Source organism: Dipodomys merriami, unplaced genomic scaffold (assembly GCF_024711535.1).
Source record: "Dipodomys merriami isolate MVZ:Mamm:240054 unplaced genomic scaffold, mDipMer1.0.p SCAF_1, whole genome shotgun sequence".
NCBI lineage: Eukaryota > Metazoa > Chordata > Mammalia > Rodentia > Heteromyidae > Dipodomys > Dipodomys merriami.
Genome location: NW_027202270.1, coordinates 135589667 through 135611415, shown reverse-complemented (window position 1 = coordinate 135611415; position 21749 = coordinate 135589667). Strand labels below are relative to the sequence as shown.

General features: G+C 44.0%; 1 protein-coding gene across 2 annotated transcripts; it reads left to right on the top strand.

Moving 5' to 3' along the window:
- Positions 1-1003: 1003 nt before the first annotated feature.
- On the top strand, positions 1004-19495 carry Ppp1r36 (protein phosphatase 1 regulatory subunit 36). 2 transcript variants are annotated; one of them, XM_070031874.1, is made up of 11 exons: positions 1007-1319; positions 1858-1922; positions 4119-4205; positions 5286-5383; positions 5486-5552; positions 8300-8398; positions 13088-13222; positions 16397-16439; positions 17281-17459; positions 17918-18106; positions 19201-19495. In XM_070031874.1, exons 1-11 carry the CDS (start codon positions 1260-1262, stop codon positions 19379-19381), a joined length of 1203 nt encoding a protein of 400 aa, XP_069887975.1. In that variant the 5' UTR covers positions 1007-1259; the 3' UTR covers positions 19382-19495. The 2 variants fall into 2 exon arrangements, with proteins under 2 accessions (XP_069887983.1, XP_069887975.1); XM_070031882.1 differs by lacking the exon at positions 13088-13222 and having other exon boundaries at positions 1004-1319.
- The last annotated feature ends 2254 nt before the right edge of the window (positions 19496-21749 follow it).

Here is a 21749-nt window from a genome sequence, read left to right as displayed (position 1 = left end):
AGCTTGTCCACAGCTTCAGGCAAGCATTGCCAGTCCATTTGAGCCAATCTGACAGCACAGGAGCAGACTCAGTTGAGTAGAACACGAATCTTGAATTTGCAATTTTTTTGCCACTATAAACAGTGATTGTCTGTTACCAAGTAGACTGGGAGGGTAGAGGAAGCAATGGGGTGTCTATTATCATTGTAAACTGTGTGGAGTGAGTACTCACTACTACCCAGCATGCCATGCACAGTAACCATGGGGATGCAGAAGCAGACTACATGAAGCATTCTCAATCATGGCATCATCTAACATTGTTTATAATGATGTTGGAGAATACAGTCTGCACAACGCCGCCATTAAGAAAGGAAAGCCCAAGCTGAGTGTTGTCTCATGCCTGTCATCCTAGCTACTCAGGAGGCTGAGATCTGAGGGTTAGGGCAGGAAAGACTCATCTCCAAGTGGTCACTAGAAGACGGGAAGTGGTGCTGTGGCTCAAGAATGCTCACCTTGAGCTGAGGAGCACAGGGACAGCGCCCAAGCCGAGAGTTCAAGTCCCACAACTGGCAAGAAAAAAATGTCAATTGAGTATGCACCAGGCTCCCCCCCCCCCCCCCGTAGAAAACACTTTAAGCTGGAGCGCTGCATGTATTGCTCTTAAGAGTCGGCATGCCTTGAGTTCATTTTCAGCAGGAGTATCCGAGTTGTCGAGGCGGACATTCCACAAGTAGTTACAGACAGGAATGTCTGCAACTCGCCTCCAGGCCCCCGATTTCTCCCACCTGCTCTCCCCCCAAGCCCCAGCAAACCGCGCTCGCTGCGGCGACGTGCAGCTCGCTTTTACCGAGGTGCTCTGGGAGTCCCTGTAGGGCTTTTCGGTACACCTCCCAAGCACCGTCCCTGCGGGACAACCGAACGGCCTGGGCGGGAGCCGCCAGCGCGGAGGCGCCCCGGGCGGGTGTGGACGCGGGCGGTAGCCGGGGCAACGAGCGGGGACGCCGAAGCTCAGGCCCGAGTCCCAGCGCCCGCGGCGGTTGGAAGCCGCGCCTCCCCCGCGGGCCGGGCGGAGCGCAGCCGCGCAGGGCCCCAGGGCCGCGGGGAAGCCGGGCCTGGCGGGCGACGCCCAGAACCCCTCGGCCCAGCGGAGCGTCCTCGCCCCGTCCGCCGGCGGGTCGTCGCGCGCCCTGAGCCCGCGGACCCCGAGAACAGGCGGAGAGGCGTGAACTCGGCAACCGGCCAGAACTGAGGTCTGGCCCCCCGGGTCGTCTGCGTCCCCGATGAGCTACTTGAAGACCAGGCCTCCTCCCCCGAGCGGGATCATCGTAGAGGACAAATCGGTGGGTCGCCCAATCCCACTCACTCACTAAGGGCGACGTGGAGGCTGCCTTGGACAGGTTCATTTTGTCGAAAAGGCCTTGAGCTCCGTGCAGTCTAAAATTTCCTCCTCCCTTTCCATCCCCTCTCAGCTCTCCCTCCTCCTCCTCCTCAAGAGGAGGATTTAACATGTTTGTGAGTACAAGCTGCGAGTTCAATGTCACCCCTGCCATCCTTAGCCCCTTCTTTCCCAACTCACCCATCCCCTCAATTCACCTAGTTCCACTTTTACATATGTACCTCGAATAATGCAATGACTGCATTCACTTACCCTTCCTCTCTCTATTCATCGGCCCCCCTCATCCTTCTCCTTTTCCTACCTTGCTTCCTTGGTACAGGTGGGTCCCCCTCCCTCCCCCTCCCCCGAAGTCATGCTTAAAAACAAAAAGGTTAAAGTCCTGGTTTGTTAAAAACACAAAGATTCGGCTAGGGATTAGTAATGGCTTATTGTGTATATGGATTGTGAAATTTTATTTTTGCTACAATTATTTCATCTTTCAGCAATTGGGATTACGATTAGGGACGTGGTACTGGAAAGATGACACCAAAACCCTCGAATTCAGAAGGTAAATTTTATGCAAAACTTTACTCAAGCTTTTGTAAAGATGACTTGTGCTTGGGATGAAAAAAGATGAAGCAATAGTAAGAGCATAAAGGATAATGAAACTGGGGTGAAATTCCCCCATCTGAGATGCTCACTGTGCTGCACAGCCTCTGAAAGCTCACTTTCTATCAGCACCATCTCAGCTTCCTAGGAACCAGCTACTGTGTCAGTCACGGGCTGTTTAACCAGCCTTTGAAACCACTGCAGGTTGAATGGTTTACAGAAAAGGAAAGAGGTTTTAAAGGGCTAGTCGATTTGAGGAAAGTGTAGGGACACATTTTCACACAGCTCAGAAGTGACCAAGATGATTTAAATCCAGGAAGATAATATTTCATTCCACATTTACTTAGCAGGGGTGTTTCCAGAGATTGGAGCTGCTGGGTGGAGCAGGGGTGTTTCTAGAGATTGGAGCTGCTTGGTGGAGCTGGGATGACCCCAAGCTGCTTTTGCCTGATTGGAAATTAATGGCCTTGGCCATGATCTTAAACACTGTGATGGTTCAAGGATAAACAACACCACTTTGTCTTGATTAGGAGGGTTATAATAAAGGACAGATGGGGCTGGGAAGGTGGCTCAGTGGTAGAGTGTTTGCCTTGCATGTATGAAGTCCTGGGTTCAATTCCTTAGCACCACATAAGCAGAAAAAAGACGAAGTGGCACTGTGGCTTAAGTGGTAGAGCCATTTCAGCCTTGAGCTGAAGAGCTGAGGGACAGCGCCCAGGTCCAGAGTTCAGGCCCATGACCCCCCCAAAAAAAAACAAAAACAAACAAACAAAAACAATTTATAAAGAACAGATGGTAAAAAAAATCTGTAATTATAAACATCCAGTAAGAGCTATTGAAATATGTCAAAATGCTTCAGAGGTTTGAAGATTTTATTGAATGCTTTCTAAATGGTCAGTAGACACTACTCATATTTCTTCCTCTATATCTGTCAACTTTTTTCAGTTATGTAATAAACTGGCATATTCTTATAAAAATTCTAGCAATGCACAAGTATACAGATACAGAAGATAGCTCTCTTTTTTGGGAGGGGGGCAGTCCTGAGGCTTAAACTCAGGGCCTAGGCACTGTCCCTGAGCTTTTTTTTTTTTTGGGCCCGGTCGTAGGGTCTAAACTCTGGGCCTGGGTGCTGTCCCTCAGCTCTTCAGCTCAAGGCTAGCGCTCTACCACTTGAGCCACAGTGCCACTTCTAGCTTTTTTCTGTTTATGTAGTACTGAGTAATCGAACCTGGAGCTTCATGCATGCTAGGCAAGCACTCTACCACTGTGCCACATTCCACATTCCTTTTTTTTTTTCTTGCTTCCACCCCAAGTATTTAAGCACACTCCCATTCATGAACCCATTCCTTGTAGACAACAATAGGGGAAACACCAGAAAGAATGAAAAGCTTAGAAATCATCTACTGCAAACTAGGTGCCAATGGTCTGAAAAGGAAAGCAAAGGTACAAGGGTACCACTGCCTTATGCCTATAATCCTAGCAACTCAGGAGGCCGAGATCTGAGGATCATGGTTCAAGGCCAGCTTGGCAGGAAAATCCATGAGACCCTTATTTCCAATTACCCACTATAAAGCTGGACGGGGAGCAGTGACTCAAATGGTAGAAGGCTGGCCTTGAAAAAAGAAGCTCAGGGATAGCACCCAGAACCAGCGCGCGCGCGCGCGCGCACACACACACACACACACACACACACACACACACACACACACACACACACACACCACACACACACCACACACAGAGGAATGAAAGGGGGGGGAGAAAAGGAGCAGGAAAGGAAGAAGGAAAGGAAAAGGGAGGAAAGGAAAGGAAAAGAAGAAGGGGAGGAAAGAGGAGAGAGGTGGAAAGGAAGGAAAGGGAAGGAAAGAAGGGAGCTTGTATCTAAAAGCTCCTGGCTCCATAACAAATACTAGATACATTTTTTTTAATTTTGAGATTTCAAATAGAAATGTTTTGTGAATGGTGGTGTTCTGGAGGCTGCCAAGGCTTGCAGGCTGGATGTAAAGGTGAAGCTCTAATCTTCCCCCAGCTAATGGTCCCTAAGGTGATAGATGGGTGCTGCTGTGCACTGCAGAGACGCAGACTCTGCTGATCATGTGATTAGTTTCCCCTTGGGAAGGGTTCAAGTTCCTGATTATCTCCATTTCTTTTGCAGCTTTGTACCTGCGATAGAATACAGGGAAAAAGGAAAGAAAGGCAAAGCGATTCACTTTGCTGAAATAGATGGCTCAGCTGCAGAAAGGTGGCTTGACTTCTCATCCATCCAGTGCGGCTGACTGTGCTTCTCGAAGGACTCTCTTAAGCCTTTACATATGCTACCAGACCCCAGGCTCCCTACACTGAGAGTGCAAAACCCTATCAAAGAAAAAAAAATGCAGAGTTTTGATGCGAATTACAAATAGTCCCTACCAGTGTGTCTCTGTTATAAAGGCTATTTTCATTTGTTTATTTCTTGTACTAGTACTAGGGCTTGAACTCAGGGCCTGGGCACTTTGTCACTTAGCTTTTTCACTCAAGGCTAGTGCTCTACCACTGGAGCCACAGCCCCACTTCCAGCTTTTTGCTGGTTCATTGGAGATGAGTTTCACAGATTTCTTTTCTCTCTGGATTGGCTTTGAACCAGGATTCTCAGATCTCAGTCTACTGAGTAGCTAGAATTATAGTTGTGAACCACTGGCACCTGGCTCACTACTTTCATTTCGTACAGCTTTTTTGTTTTTGTTTATAAATCTGAAACTGGTAGCTACATCAGAACTAAATGATTATTCAGTGATTCTGGGTATTGAATCCAGATCCTTACACATGCAAGATAAGTGCTCCTACCAGTGAGCTCCATTTGCAGCCCTATACATGATTTAAATGATCTAGTTCAGATGCAGTTTATGCTTACATTTGTATCGGCCAGTATGCACACCCCCTACCCTGATGTCATAAATATAATGTTCAATGAAGTACACTGGGGAATGATCTATATTCAATGAGGTCCATGCAGAACAGTCATAAACCCCCCTCCTTTTTTTTTTTTTTTTTGCCAGTCCTGGGGCTTGAACTTAGGGCCTGGGCTCTGTCTCTGAGCCTCTCTGTGCTCAAGGCTAGCACTCTACTACTTGAGGCACAGCACCACTTCTGGCTTTTTCTGTTTATGTGATACTGAGGAATCAAACTCAGGGCTTCATGCTAGGCAAGTGCTCTACCACAAAGCCACATTCCCAGCCCAAGGATCTCATTATTTTTGAGTCCATGCTTCATGCGCCTCAGGATAGATTTAGATACAACTAAAATCTTTTCAAACCCTACTAGAGACTGTTATATTCCAAACCAGGTTAACAGATAAAAGGCATCCTTCAAGAGAGGACAAGTCATCAAAAGCCCTGGAAAAACGAAGCCATCAGGGGCCCGTCACACTGGACGACGTTAAATGTGAGACACTTTCCTCCTCACAGATGTTACTGGATTTTGAACTTCTAAAAACCCATCTCTCTAATTGTCTCTCCTCTAATTGTCTGTCTTTTCTCCTTTCAGTTGTTGCTTTACTTTCATTAGAAGCTACTGAGATGCAGCGGATCTGTTCTTTTACCACATTTCTGAGGTATGTCATGCTTGAACTCTGTATCTCTTCCCTTTTTCTTTTGCAGTCATTTTTTTTTTTTTTTCGGTTGTGGGGGCTTGAACTCTGGGCCTGGGCGCTGTCCCTCAGCTCTTCAGCTCAAGGCGAGTGCTCTACCACTTGAGCTACAGCGCCACTTCCGGTTTTCTGGTGGTTTATCAGAGATAGGAGTCTCACGGTTTCTCCTGCCCGGGCTGGCTTTGAACGGTGATCCTCAGATCTCAGCCTCCTGAGTAGCTAGGATTACAGGCGTGAGCCACCAGCGCCCGGCTTGCAGTCATTTTTGTCTGATAAGTGATGATAGAATGATGTTTAGAGAAGAAGCTCAAGGTTCCTCTCAGCACTGGTCAGGATCCGGGAGAGGAAGTCCAAAGTCATAGAAACCCCTAGTCCCAGATCACACAGTGCAGAGAGTACATTGTCGGAGTCCATACAAAGTGCAGTCTAAACATCCAAAGATATACCCAGTTGCTGGCGAGCAGTTTGTTTGCCAGTAATACTTTGTAGATTCAGTGAGTACTTATATGACTCAGAGTGTTTCTTTACCTTTCTTAAACATCGGTTCCACAAAATTGGGAAGGAACAGGGTGTCCTTTACATAGCAGTATGTGCCTCGTGAGGCACCTCCACTGTGAGTGTTCCGTGAGCATTGGGTACCCAAGGTATTGGCAGTCCTCCCGCATCCTCTGAGCCATTGTGCACTCACATGAAGTCTGCCTGTGGTGAACATCTCAGACTGAGCCTGGAAGGCCCTGTTCTACCATAGGAGCAAGGTCATCCTGAGCACAGGGCAGCAGGTGGAGGCCATGTCAGAGGAGGAGTCAACAGGCAAATATCCAAATGTTTTTTTTTTTGTGGCATCTCCCATGCTATTGTGGTAGGATGGACTCATATTTGTCTGTGGTGATAACTAGTTAGCACCCTTTCACAGGCTTCTTCCCTGTCCTGTCTCATTTCTCTACTCCCCAGCTGATTTTTCCAAGGTTATTACCCCATCAACTATTTACCCTCAGGTCTTTGCTTCAGGGTCTGTTCTGGGGAAACCCAACCAAAGACAAGTAGCCATTAATATCTTGAAAAAGAAAAATCCGGCCAAATGCCCATGGCTCACACCTGTAACCCTAGGTCTTCTGGAAGCTGAGACATGGAGGCTTGAGGTGTGAAGCCAGCCCAGGTAGAAAAATATCTGAGACACTCTATCTCTAATTAACCAGCAAAAATGCTAGACTGGAGGTGTGGATCAAGTAATAGAGTGCTAGCAATGAGGAAGGAAGTGAGTTAATATAAAGCCCTGAGTTCAAGTCCCAGTATTGGCACAAAAAAATAGTTAAAAAAAAAGACCTATCATTTTAAGTCAGTGCAGTGTTTCTGGAGAGCAAGACATGCACATTTAATGTGCACAGCTCTATGTTCTAGCAATTTCACTTCTGTCTGTAATTTTTTTTTTTTGCTCAAGGCTGGCTCTCTAGTATTTGAGACATGCCTTTACTTCCATACCTATAATATTTTTCAATACCTATGTATCAAGAAGAGGACCAGTTAAATAATTTACTATGGAAATGCTGTATTCAGCTATTGGACAGAATAAGGAAGGTTTATACATAAGATTGTAGAAGAGACTCCATTTGCTATCACTGGCAAAAGCAAATTGCAAAGGACCATGTCTATAGCAATATACTATTTATTGTCAAGAAAAAACCAAGAGCTTTAAAGGCCTATCTTCACACACATGTATGTTTGTAAGAGAGAATGCTATATGTGAATGCCTCTGCCTTTTGCTCTTGTTATTTGAAATAGGGTCTTGTTTTATCTCCCTGTCAGCTTTGAATCATTTTCCTTCTACTTACACTTCCTATTGTAGCTGGGATGACAGATACATAGGATTATTCCCAGTTGGTGGTTGAGATATGGAGTCTTGTGAACTTTGTGTCTGGGTTGGCCTCCAACTATCATCCTCCTGATCTCAGCCTTCCCATTAGCTAAGATGAAAGGTGTGAGCCATATCTGGTTTCATTTCAGACTCTTCTTTTTTTTTTTTTGTTGGTCATGGGGCTTGAACTCTGGGCCTGGATGCTGTCCCTCAACTCTTCAGCTCAAGGCGAGCGCTCTACTACTTGAGCCAAACACCACTTACAGTTTTCTGGTGGTTAATTGGAGATAAGAATCTCATGGATGTTCCTGCCCAAGTTTGCTTTGAACCATGAATCTCAGATCTTAGCTTCCTGAGTAGCTAGAATTATAGGCTTGAGCCATCGACACCCCAAGATTTCACTTTTAATAGTAGTTGTGACATTAATAGAATGATGACAGAGAGGTGGGGGTTTTACTTCATACATTTCTGTGCCTTTTGTTGTTGCTGTTTTTTTGTTTTTTGTTTTTTTTTGCCAGTCCTGGGGCTTGAACTCAGAGCCTGCGCGTTGTCCCTGAGCTGCGTTTGCTCAAGGCTAGCACTCTACCACTTGAGCTGAGGAATAAAATCCAGGGCTTCATGCACACTAGGCAAGCACTCTACCACTAAGCCACATTCCCAGCCCCATTTCTGTGCATTTTTAAGACAATAGAAATATTAGTTACATAATAAAAACAACAATAAGCATAATTATTAGAATTTAATGTCTATCTCAAATTTTCTTTTTTTAAGTGAAAATCAGATCTCTTGCATAATCAAGAATTCAGTAGATAAAATTTTAAATGGTAAATTCTTTTTTTTCTTTCTAATTTCTCCATAGAAATAAGAATCTTGACAGTTTCCTCATGGCATTATTATACTATTTATCTCATTACTTGGAAAAAAACTCACTGGAAAAGAAACCCAAAAGCTATATGGTGTAAGTAAGATTTTGCAGTGTGTTTTAAAGTTTATCATTGACAGTTATCAAGAGTGAAAGGATGCTGGAATTTAAAAAAAATCAGGTATACAGAGGGTGATTTTACATGGGAAGTTTTTGCCTGTCTTTAAAGTCACCGAATGACTCATATGGGAATTATCTAACAAAATATTCCAGCTGAAATAGACCAGTATTGCCCAATAATTAGATTTGGAACTGATGGACTAGGTGCTGTCCTTAGCTCTTTTGCTCAAGGCTAGTGCTTTACCACTTGAGCCACAGCTCCACTTCCTGCTTTTTGCTGGTTAATTGGAGATAATCATCTCTCAGATTTGTCTGCTGTGGCTGTCTTCTAACCTCAATCCTCAGATCCCAGCCTCCTGAGTAGCTAGGATTGCAAGTGTGAGCTGCTAGTGTCTAGCTTACTACTTTGATTTCTTACCAAGTTTTGCTGGTTAATTGGAGATGAGAGTCTCTCAGATAGCCTGCCCAGGCTTGGCTTAAAACCTCAATCCTATATTATTATTATTATTTATTTATTTATTTTTTGGTCTGGTCGTGGGGCCTGAACTCTGGGCCTGGGCACTGTCCCTCAGCTCTTCAGTCAAGGCTAGTGCTCTACCACTGGAGCCACAGTGCCACTTCCGGCTTTTTTTCTGCTTATGTGGTGCTGAGGAATTGAATCCAGGGCCTCATGCATGCAAGGCAAGCGCTCTACCACTGAGCCACCTTTCCAGCCCTCAATCCTGGATTATAATTGGCTGGGTTCGATTCCTCAGCACCACATAAACAGAAAAAGCCAGAAGTGGAGCTGTGGCTCAAGTGGCAGAGCACTAGCCTTGAGCTGAAGAGCTGAGGGATAGTGCCCAGTCCCAGAATTCAGGCCCCACTACCAACAAAAAAACAAAACAAAACAACACAAAAAAACCCTCAATCCTCAGATTCCAGCTTCTTTGTTTTTCTTCGGTTGGTCCTGCCGCCTGAACTCTGGGCCTGGGCACTGTCCCTCAGCTCTTCAGCTCAAGGCTAGCGCTCTACCACACAGCACCACTTCGGGCTTTTCCTGCTTGTGTAGTGCTGAGGAATCAAACCCAGAGCCTCATGCAGCCAAGGCAAGCACTCTACCACTGAGCTACCTTCCCAGCCCCAGATTTCAGCTTCTTGAATAGCTAGGGTTATAGGCATGAACAACTGGCCCCCACTGAGATGAATTTTATTTTATTTGGCCCAATGACTCCATTGATTAGCTTTGCAGCATATGTGTTAATACTAGAAATATAGTAATGAGCTGTTTTACTTTTTTTTTTTTTTTTTTGGTCGGTCGTGGAGCCTGAACTCTGAGCCCGGGGGCTGTCCCTCAGCTCTTCAGCTCAAACTAGCGCTCTACCACTTGAGCCACAGTGCCACTACCATTTTTTTCTGCTTATGTGGTGCTGAGAAATCAAACCCAGGACCTCATGCAAGGCAAGCGCTCTACCACTGAGCCACCTTCCCAGCCCCTCTTTATGCGCTTTTTATGCTTACAAAATTCTTGCTAAAGGACTTGTAAGCATTTAATACAAAAAGCTAAGGTTTTTTTTTTTGGGGGGGGGGATGTTATTAGGGTTTGAACTTAGGGCCTTAGCATTTTCTAGGCAGGCACTGCTTTAACCACATTCCTATGGCCTTTTTACCTTTTTGTTTGTTTATTTTTGTCGGTTGTGGGGCTTGAACTCTGGGTTTAGGTGCTGTCCCTGCATTCTTCAGCTCAAGGCCAGTGTTCTACCATTTGTTTGAGCCACAGCGCCACTTCTAGTTTTCTAGTGTTTTTTGTTTTTTTTTTTTAATTGGAGATGAGTCTCACGGACTTTCCTGCCCAGGCTGGCTTTGAACTGTGATCCTCAGATCTCACCCTCATAAGTAGTGAGGATTACCGGCATGAGCCACTGGCCTCAGGCCTTTTTACCTTTTTAAAGTTAGATTTTGATAGGTCCTTAAAGGTTTTTTTTTGTCTGTTTTTAAATTTTATTGTCAAGGTGATATACAGAGGAGTTACAGTTACATAAGTAAGGTAATGATTACATTTCTTGTCTAACTTGTTACCCCTTCCCTCATTTTTCTCCCTCTTCCCTCCCCCACAAGTTGTACAGATCTTTTCCAACATATTGGTCCTTAAGTTTTTGCCCACAGTTGTCTCAGACCTCAATCAGCCTTTCACCTTAAGCTTCCCATGTGGCTGAATGATAGGTATGTATTAGCATACCTGGCTTGTTTAGAGTCTCTTTAACCTTTGCTCAGGCTGGCCTCCAACTTTGATCCTCCCAAATTCTTCCTTCCCACATAGTTTAAATTATAGGTATAAGTCACTGAAACTGGCAAGAATTTTTTTAAAATAGTGGGTTTGGTCAAAATGACATCCTACATCACAGTAAAAACTCCAAGGCTCTTTTTGGTGCTACTTGAAAAGAACTTAATATCGTTAGGCAGAGGTGGCTCAGAGACTTACATCCTGAGTAAAAATCAGGAAACTTGGAGTGCAGAGCAGAGTGGTGCCTCTCAGACTTGGTGACCTTGTACAAGCCATGGAACTTTCCATGTACGCAGACTGCCCTCCCCAGAACACGTGGAGCCAATCCAATGATTTTGCTGTTAGGAATGTGGGGAGAACCATTAATTTGCTGTAGATTTTTTTTTTTAATGCAAAACTCTTGTGTAAAACCAAGCAGGCTGAGGAACATTTCATGTATAGATAACTGTTTCTGACAAGTTTTGGGAAGCCCAGATGCCCTTCAGTAGATAAGTGGATCAAAAAAAAAAATGGTACCTATACACAATGGAATTTTACACAACTATTAGAAAGAATATTATGTTATTTACAGGGAAATGGATGGAACTAGAACAAATCATGTTAAGTAAGATAAGCCACTCTCAGAGAGACAAATGGCCAGAGTTTTTCTCTCATATGTGGAAGGTAGATCTAAAATATACTGAGACATGATAAATCATACAGGACTCTCAGTGAAAGCAAAGGAGGACACTGAATACAAAGGCTCACTGCCTACGTGCCTCTGATCATATAAAATATTTATCACAACGAATTCTAGGAAATGGAAACAAAGAAACAAAAGAACCAAATAAATCATTCAAATGCTGCTTCCTAGGTGAAGCCCTCATAATATACAAGTGTGTTCATGGTGACAACCCAGCCAGCTGAGCCTTAAAAGGCCTGAGGGTTCTAAGTATCCCTAAACCAGACCTAGAGGACTTTGATGGCACTTTGGCTTTTTTTTTTTTGGTGGGGTCATGGGGCTTGAACTCTGGGCCTGGGCACTGTCCCTCAGCTCTTCAGCTCAAGGCTAGCACTCTTCCACTTGAGCACAGCTCCACTTCAGGTTTTCTGAGTGGTTTATTGGAGATAAGAGGCTCAGGGCTTTTCCTGCCTGGGCTGGCTTTGAACTGCAATCCTCAGATCTCAGCCTCCTGAGTAGCTAGGATTACAGGTATGAATCACTGGCACCCAGCTGGCTTGTTATATTTTATGTGGTCATTTCTAACTTTTTGTGTTTTGTTAGGTTTATTGCTAATCTAGTAGAGTTTTGTTTTATATTTTAGTTTCCTGCATTTATGCATTGGAGTGAATTGTGAATAGTATTGTTCCCTATTCTACTGCACTGCAAAAACTTTAAAACTCAGGCTTTAGATATGCTGCAGCCTAAGAACAGATTATCTTTTAGCGAGTCCATTTGCAATTCAGTTGGAACTCCATCTGTGTTTTCATAGCAAAGCAATTTCACTATATTTGATGTCAACGTTCCCATAATGGTGGTAGGTAAATGCTTCCCTACTGGCACAGGTAGGCTGAGTGCTGAGAACACGCCTGTGTTCAGACATGGTGCACCAAACTTGAAAGGAACACCTTGGCCCTGGGGAAGCAGAGGCAGCAGAGTCTCTGAAGCTGCTTTAGAAACAGGCAGGAAGGTAGCCAGGTGGCTACACAGTGGCTCAAGCCTGTAATCCTAGCTACCTGGGAGGTGATCAGGGGATCATGGTTTCAGGCCAGCCTGGGCAAAAGAGTTAATGAGGCTCTGTTGCACAGTGGCGTACCTGTTATACCAGTTACCAGGGAAGCATATTAGTTGGGGTGTGGTAATGTGGGCCTGTCACCCCAGTGACACAAAAAAGCACAAACAGGAGGCTCATAGTCTAGGCCTGCCCGAGCATGAAGCAAGACCCTATCTCAAAAATAACCAACTGGGTAAAGAGCTGGTAGAGTGGCTCAAGTGGTAGATCACCTGCCTTGCAAAACAAGGCCCCCAGTCCAAACTAGTAATTCAACAAAACAAAACAAAACCACAGGAACTTGAGCTACCAGCTACTTTAGCACCCTGTGAACAGTAACTCGTTAGCCGAACTGTTCTGAAGAAGTAGGACTAGTTATATATAACACTGAGGTTATCTAGGTGGCATAAAGTATAGCAATGTGTACACAAGTGAAAATTCACTGTAAAACTTGAGATGCACATTCCAGTGAATGATAATTATCAAGGGACATGGACAATTTGTTGATATCACTGATTGAGTAGAAGTCTGTTGACTCAGGTGCATTTCTTTCAAAGTAGTATAGTAAACTGACATTTTTGCTCCTCAGTATAGACATTTGCCCCAATTAACCCATAATTTTCTCTTTTCTCCCCCACCCTCCACCCCCAGGGGCCTAGTAGAGAAAAAAGAGTTGGAGCTGGTTTTGAGTAAGTTGGAAGCAGCCCAGAAATACTTGGCAAAGAAATACTGTTCCCTGGTGCTGGGCCTGAGCGTGCCTGACAGGCATCACATGGCCTGTGGAAAGTGAGTCATTTTGTCATCACAGCCTTAGGATCCTCCCCCATTTGACTTCTGGTGCCTGGAGACACTGTTGCCCTTTCTGTGGTTCAGAATAATTGGGCTCAGTGAGAATCTGAGCACGTGTGATGTCTACTTTGGGGAAGCCAAGGGTCTATGGAAGGAATTCCAGAGTCTGGGCTGATAGCTTAAACACTGCTCCCATTGCGAGATTAAATAACTCGATAGCTTAGTGGAATCTTGCACTCAGCTGGGCAACATTTCTACTGCCAGGCAAGGGCAGAGGCAGAGTGACTGCCCATGCTGGGGTGGGGTGGAGGTGGGGGTGCAGTGTCTGCTTATTTTTCAGTTGTGAGGGGTGGCTGCCAAGCTGGGAGTACTGAATTGACACCAGCGACCTTGGGGTGATCATGTCTACACAGATGTAATTAAGACAGAATAAGAACACTCATCACAGGAACATTTGGGATCACAGCATAGAAAGATCCAGTCCTTAGCCCCAGAAGATCTGATCAGGCTCACAAGCCCACAAGCCACACCATGTTAGAGCCAGAAGCTAAAACCACAACAAACAGCTGGACAAAGAGTTCAGTACACGATGTCCTGACATTTTCAGAAAGCTTACTTATAAGTTGTTGCTGTGTACTTGGCTGTGCTCTGCAGTGCCTATGTGCTTTCTTCCTCTCTTCTGAGTACAGAATCTTTTCATTGCCATTTCCAATGGCAGATATCATCTCTGTAGTGTCTAGTAGGCCCATTGGCTTAACTATTCTTTATTTTTTGGTGACCATTTATATGCATCTATTTTTTCTGTTATACAACATGTTTCTATTGAATATCTTTATACAAATCACACGAGCTATTTCCTTATAGCTTACTCAGAATGAATTTACCTAAAGGGCACAAAAGTTCTTTTGGGAGAGGGTTCCTGGTGCTTGAACTCAGGGCTTGATGCCCACTTGGCTTTTTTTTTTTTTTGCTCAAGACTGATACTGTATCATTTGAGCTACACCAACACTTCTGACTTTTTACTGGTTAATTGGAGACAGAAACTCACAGACCTTTCTGGCTAGGCTGCCTTCAAACTCTGATCCTCATATCTCTGGCATCCACTGGCATCTGGCATTTGTGCAGACTTTTAAACAGACCTGTTAGGTTTGAAAGTAGGCAATTGCCTCTGGTTAGCACAGCTCATTTCCAAGAAGTACTGGTCACTTTCCTGCAGTGTCATCTGTTTGCCTATTGGATCACAGCTTAGAGAGAAGCATCTTAGGGCTCACTACCCATCATCCACAGACAGAAAAAGCTGTGGGGGGGAAATGGAACAAAGTACTTTTTTTTTTTGTTGGTCGTGGGGCTTGAACTCTGGGCCTGGGCGCTGTCCCTCAGCTCTTCAGCTCAAGGCGAGTGCTCTACCACTTGAACTACAGCACCACTTCCGGTTTTCTGGTGGTTTTATTGGAGATAGGAGTCTCACAGTCTCTCCTGCCTGGGCTGGCTTTGAACCGCGAACCTCAGATCTCAGCCTCCTGAGTAGCTAGGATTACAGGCGTGAGCCACCAGCGCCTGGAGGAACAAAGTACTTGTACCAATGAGTTTGTTGGCTCTGGGTATTGTTATGTTCTTGAATCCAGATTGTTCTAGGTGCTCCTTAAGGAAGAAAAGATAAGGATGTTTTTTGCTGATAAGTGGGTATCTGGTTTTAGTATATATCATTATCTCACTTCTTTTCAGTGTGAATTAGCTAACCTCGACAGGTTTTTCTCTGGAATATGTGCATTCTGAATATTGCATAAACACCTTATGCGATTTATCTTTGGGGTTATGCTGAAGCTTGAGTAGAATTGGTCATTTGGGTGTTGTTAATATGGTGCTCTCATGTCTCTTGAGAAGTAGGTGAACATGCTTCTATTCTAAACACATCTGTGAAAGCTGGGACATCTCAGTGCTTCTGCAAAATTTTGGTGAACACATTCAGTACAAGTCTCTGTGGCTTTGTTTTTCCTTTGGGTTCTGGTTTTTCCTCCTGGGATTTGAACTTGGGGCCTGGTCACTGTCCCTGAGCTTCCTTTGTTCAAGGCTAGTGATCTACCACTTGACCCATAGCTCCACTTCTGTTTTTTGTTTTGTTTTGCTTTTTTCTTTTTGGTAGATAATTGGAGATGAGTTTCACTGACTTTCCTTCCCCAGGCTGACTTGGAACTATGATCCTCAGATCTCAGCCTTCTGAGTAGCTAGGATGACAGGTGTGGCCTCTGTGCTCTTGGATAGACAAGAAAGCATCTTTTGTTTGGTCAGTGCCTGTTCTGACTCCACTCCCAACTGTACTTTGTTATAGCTGTCGACACTTGTTGGGAAACAAAAAGGAAGAGGGTGGTAGGGGATGTGGGAAGGTGGAGAGAAAGGAAATTTCTTGGAAGCTCACACCTATAAATCATCCTTTGTGTATGTGCTGATACTCAGGTCCTCCAGTTCTGGCTTGGCTTCTTTGCTCAAGGCTGGCATGCTACCACTTGAGCCATGTTCACCTTCACCCACCCTCTCTAATCACCCTCCCTCTCTTGCTCATCCAGCCTCCAACAGAACCTGTTTTGCTTTGCTGTCATTCTTTATTTTTGTGGGTATAGCAATTGGCATTTCACCACAGTATTTCACATGTGCATGTATTATAGTTTAATAAGAATGGCTTCTTCTGTTCAGGCCTGGGTTTTAGTACAAGATCTGGTCCTAATTAAATATATGTCTTAGGATTTCAGCCTCACCTTCAGTTTCTTGTATGTTAAGTGAGTATTGTACTGACTATGTCATAGGGGTAACAGGAGGAGTAACTATGAGATAAAGGGTGTAGTGTATTTCTGAGCCTGTCCTGAGGTGGAACATTGTGGTGGGAAGGACATGCTCCCTTCCTGAGGCCCAAGAAGCAGAGAGAGGAAGGGACCAAGGACAAGCCCATCCTTCCACAGAACTTCCACCTAGACCCCACAGCCGAAAGTTGCCTCTGTCTTCCAATAACACCATCAGCTAGCAACCAAGCCTTTAGCCCATGAGCCTTGGGGACATTTCAGATCTCAACCACAGGTCATGGTCCTATTTTGTTTTTGGAGTGGGAAAGGACTAAGAGCTAGATCACTAAAGATTGAGCTTCCTTTTAACCTGAGGTGGTGATTTGTTATATTGTAGGGAAAAAATATCAGACACACAAAAAGACTGGAAATTCTTTGAGGTAAGTCATTTTCTGAGGGTTTGGCGTGCGCGCGTGCATGCGTGCGTGCATGCGTGCATGTGTGTGTGTGTGTGTGTGTGTGTGTGTGTGTGTGTGTGTGTGTGTGTGTGTGAATACTGAGGTATTGAATTCAGGGCCTCATATTCTCACTTGGTTTTCCACTGAAGGATGATACTCTACCATTTGAACCACAAGTCCACTTCTGGCTTTTTGCTGGTTAATTAGAGATGAGAGTCTCGAGTTTGTGCTGGCATTGAACCTAGATCCTCGAGTCTCAGCTTCCACTAGGATTACAGGCATGAGCCATTTTGTTATAAAATGAGACATATAGTAATAACTAATAGCCATTTGTTAGGCACTTACTTTCAGTGACTTATCTTTTCTAAAATGAAGAATGCTGTGTTGCCCTTGGAATTTCAGTTTGACTTTCATTTTGTGAAGGTGAGCACAGGGACAACTTTGCACAACTTTTCAAGGATGTTGAGAAATTGGATTGTCTGAGCTTAGAAGTATTCTATAGTAAGGTTTTTTTAAAAACATAATTTCTGGAGATTGTGATTCAAAACTCTGTTTTTTCTTTTCTTTCTTTTTTTTTGGAGGGGGGGGTGGGTCGTGGGGCCTGAACTCTGGGCCTGGGCGCTGTCCCTCAGCTCTTCAGCTCAAGGCTAGCACTCTGCCACTTGAGCCACAGCGCCGTTTCCGGCTTTTTCTTCTTCTTCTTTTTTTTTTTTTTGCGGCTTTTTCTACTTATGTGGTACTGAGGAATCGAACCCAGGGCCTCATGCATGCAAAGCAAGCACTTGCCACCTTACCAGCCCACAACTCTGTTTTTTCTTTGTAGTCTTTTTATACTTTCTGTACACACATAGCCTGGATTGTCTTCAGACGTCAGAATTTGATAGAAATTGAGGATGAAGTAGGAAGGCTTTTCCGTACCAACATGTTCAACATTGCTCGAAGGAAGCGTGAAGATGCACAATTGGGAGGAGAAAAGAAACGTATGACTTTGGTACAATTCAGGTATGACCTCTGTTTTCTCCCCTCCCTCTCTACTTCTTGTCTTTTTCTTTCTTTCTTTCTTTTTTTTTTTTTTTTTTTTGAGTCCGGTCGTGGGGCCTGAACTCTGGGCCTGGACACTGTCCCTCAGCTCTTCATCTCAAGGCTAGCGCTCTACCACTTGAGCCACAGCGCCACTTCCGGCTTTTTTCTTTTTGCTTATGTGGTGCTGAGGAATCGAACCCAGGGCCTCAGGCATGCAAGGCAAGCACTGAGCCACCTTCCCAGTCCTTCTTGTCTTTTTCTATAGCCTCTGCTGACCTCAAACTTGCAAGCCTCCTACTCCAGTCTCCTAGGTAACTGGGACTACAGGCGTATGCCACTGTGTTGAGTTCAGTTAGGACCTGTTGACTTTTCTATGATAAAGAATGCTTGTCAAAAATAGGACATTGTGACCTAAATGTCATTTTCCCCCTCCACAGGAGAATGATGGCAAAACGCCCAGCAATTAAAAAAGCCATGGACATGCGCTCTCCAGTCATGTCTACCCTGCTACCATCTCTCAGAGAGAAAGCTCAGCATATCATTGAGAGAAAATACCACTCAGGCACCAAACCCCCAGCCTACGCATCCAAGCATGTGATCAGTCCAGAAGCTGTGCCCATGCCAGTGTGAGTGGCCCAAAGAGAGAAACTGGAGGGTCCTGACTACTGCTGCCTGGGGCTGGGGCCGGGCCGGGGCTCAGGGCCTGTTCCAGTGCCAGAAAGATGAAAGCACCTGTTTCTCCATTGCCCTCCGCCACACTGCCCACTCTTCTCCACGTAATTTCTGGTGGGAAGGGCAACATACTCTTTAAGGCTACAAATTTTCTCCCCTTCCTCTTCCCATTCTTCCTCCCCTCCTCTTCCCCTCCTGCTCCCTCCCTCCCTCTTTCCCCCCTCTCTCTCTCTTTTTCTTTCCCTCCCTCCCTGACTTCCTTCCTCTCCTCTGTTCCCTCTCCCTCCCTCACTCCCTTCCCTCCCTCCCTCCTTTCCTTCCTTCCTTCCTTCCTTCCTTCCTTCCTTTCTTTCTTTCTTTTTTTCTTTCTTCCTTCCTTCTTCCTTTCTCTTTCTTTCTTCCTTCCTTCTTCCTTTCTCTTCCTTCCTTCCTTCCTTCCTTCCTTCCTTTCTTTCTTTCTTTCTTTCTTTCTTTCTTTCTTTCTTTCTTTCTTTCTTTCTTTCTTTCTTTTTCTTTCTTTCTTCCTTCTCTTTCTTTCTTCCTTCCTTCCTTCCTTCCTTCCTTCCTTTCTTTCTTCTTTCATCATAGTGGAGTTTGGGACACTCTCAAAGCCCAGGCTATGCTTGAACTTGCAGTCCTTTGGCCTCTGCTAGAAAACTGAGGGTTTTCTATAATAATTTTGCAGAATGTGGGGAGAGCTAGAAGAATCTGGTACTGTGGGTTTAGTTTTCAATTTATGTTTAAGACCATTATGGTAGTTCAAGGAAGCAAGTGTAGAATTTTTAAAAAGTGGGTGTATTAGTTTTCACTTTCTTTTTTTTAGAGCTTTATTTTTTTAATAAGTTTTTTACTGTGAAATACTGTACAGAGGAGGAGGGGTTATGAGCAAGGTAATAAGTACATTGTTGTCTCCTCCTTTGTTTTTCCCTACCATCGCTAGTCTTCACTTTCTTACACACACACACACACACACACCACAGAAGCAACCACACTGTGTACATCCATCTTTGTCCTTGCTGTTCAGCTGTATCAATAATTCTCTTCACAGAGTTGGCATCCTGGGGGAGCCTCGATACATGTTCAACCTGCATACTCTTACCCCCCTTGATCCAGAAGAGAACATGAAGCCATCGGGAAGAAATGCTTCCCTGATAGAGAGAAATAACATGCAGGTGCAGGACTTCCTGGACACGGCTCTGCACACCCTGACCTTCCAAGACCTCAAGTGACGCAGGGCGCTCCCCTCCCTCGCCTCCCTACCGCTGCTGAACTCAACTACTTTTGACCAAATTCATGTAGAACCACTACTACTTATTATGATTAAAATATCTTTAAGCTTGTAAGCTTGTTCAAGCTCTTGTGTAGCCCAAGTTATTTTGTTAAAAGTTCAACAATAGGGCTGGGAAGGTGGCTCCGTGGTAGAGCGCTTGCCTCGCATGCATGAGGCCCTGGCCTTGATTCCTCAGCACCACATAAACAGAAAAATCCAGAATGGCACTGTGGCTCAAGGGGTAGAGCACTATCCTTGAGCTGAAGAGCTCAGAGACAGTGCCCAGGCCCAGAGTTCAGGCCCCATGACCTATGGAAAAAAAAAACAACAACAGCTAACCCTTTTTTGCAGTGGTTATTTTTGAGATAGCATCTTGCTTAAGATCCTCAGGCTAGCCTGGACTTCAATCCTCCCAAACTTAGCCATCAGCATATAGGGATGATGGATATGTGGGGCTAGTAAACTTTTTGTTTGGGTTGGCCTCAGAAATTTATCTGATTTCTGCCTCTTGAGTAGCTACTGAGCTACCACTCCTGGTTTAGTTAGCTAGTGTTCTAACCGAAGCCTTTTGTTCATTTCTAAGTGTATCTTTGCCTATTGGGAAAGCAACTTTGGTACACATGTGAACAAAATTTTCATAAAAGACAAGCTAAAATAGTTTAAACATTAAATCTCATAGCTTCATTATTAATGACATTGAGATAAAAAGTCTGTTTCACTGAAAAGCTCAGCATATATGATCTATTCTTTCATTTATTCATTTTGTAACAAATATGTCTTTGCTTTTCTGAGAGAATATATAAAATATAAGGAACCTATTCTCGGGCTGAAAAGTTGGCTCAACAGTAGACTGCTTGCCTCGTATGCATGTGGGCCTGGGTTCGATTCCTTAGCACCACATAAGCAGAAAAGGCTGGAAGAGGCGCTGTGGCTCAAGTGGTAGAGCGCTAGCCCAGGCCCAGAGTTTAGCCCCACAACCGACAAAAAAAAAAAAAAAAAAAAAAAAAGAAACCTATTCTCAAACATCTTCAGTGGGTCTCCCAGATATATATACAAGTTTTTCAAGCATGAAGAAGTGATATAAACTCCAAGTATAAGGAAGCTCAGACAAGAACAAATGTAGGCCTTGCTTTAACAGTGGTATATTACTTACTAGAAATGTTAGCTATTAAAAAAATCTGTATTTAACTCAGCTGGGACTGACCATTTCCACCATGTTTCTTTATCCTTATTAAATACATAGAAAATATAAAGCAGGAGATAGTAATGCTATGTGGTAATTAGATGTCTTTTAATTCATAACCTTTTGATAAAGAGGAAGATTGTATATATAGGACTAGACATATGCATATATAGAGAGAGCTATGTAATCATGGATATATGTAGACATAGATCTAGGTATGTTTTATAAAGTTCCAAGTGGATTTTATATAAGATTATCTTATTCATGTTTAGATTTTAATATCTTGCAAATACTTTCCTCAGTTTCATTTTGCTTCAGGTATTTTAAAATATAATAATATATTTTAAAGATTTTTCAAACATAAAGAAGAGTTACTATTTTCTTGTGATGTTTTAGGCTTAGAAATATTGATTTAAACACTAAAAACTTGGTTCCTCATTTTATGTTCTTTATTTTGTTATTTAATGCATAGCATGTTTTTTTATATAGTGTGATAATGAAATCAAACATTTTCTTCAGAAAAAAAAGAAACCTATTCTCAAAGGCATCCCAACTCTTCAGTTCATAGTTGCACTGGCTGGCTACCAGAATGCAATAAGTAATAGGAATGTCAGTGTAGGAGCTGGCCAGGGGGCAGGCAGAGCCCTCTCTGTAGCTTCTAGCTCTCCAGGCCAAGCCTTTGCTTCCCAAGAGCATTGCTGTCCCTCCTGTATTTAGACTAAATCCAGCTTTGGTTGTCCAGCAACTGAATCATGGCCTATCTTCAGTATTTCTTTGGATTTGGAAATGAATCTCCATGGTTTCTTCATAAGAAGGAGTACAGTTCAGATAACCAACTGCAGTTCTTGGAAAGGATTAAAATATGAACTAAGCTCACCACTCATCAACTATCTAGAAACCAGAAAAGTGTATTTATGGGAAAAGAGGTTTATATAAATACTTCCTTCAGTGACCCACACGATAGAGTTAAGAGCAGCAACTTGTGTAGAGTGGATGATACCAAATTTGGTGGAGTTGCTAACACCCCAGGCAACGAGAACCAAACTCGGTATGACCCTTCCAGACAGGCCTTGACAAATTAAAAATAGAGCACAATTCATGCCACAAATTTGAGATTGGAATTGACTCATAAGATCTGTTGTTT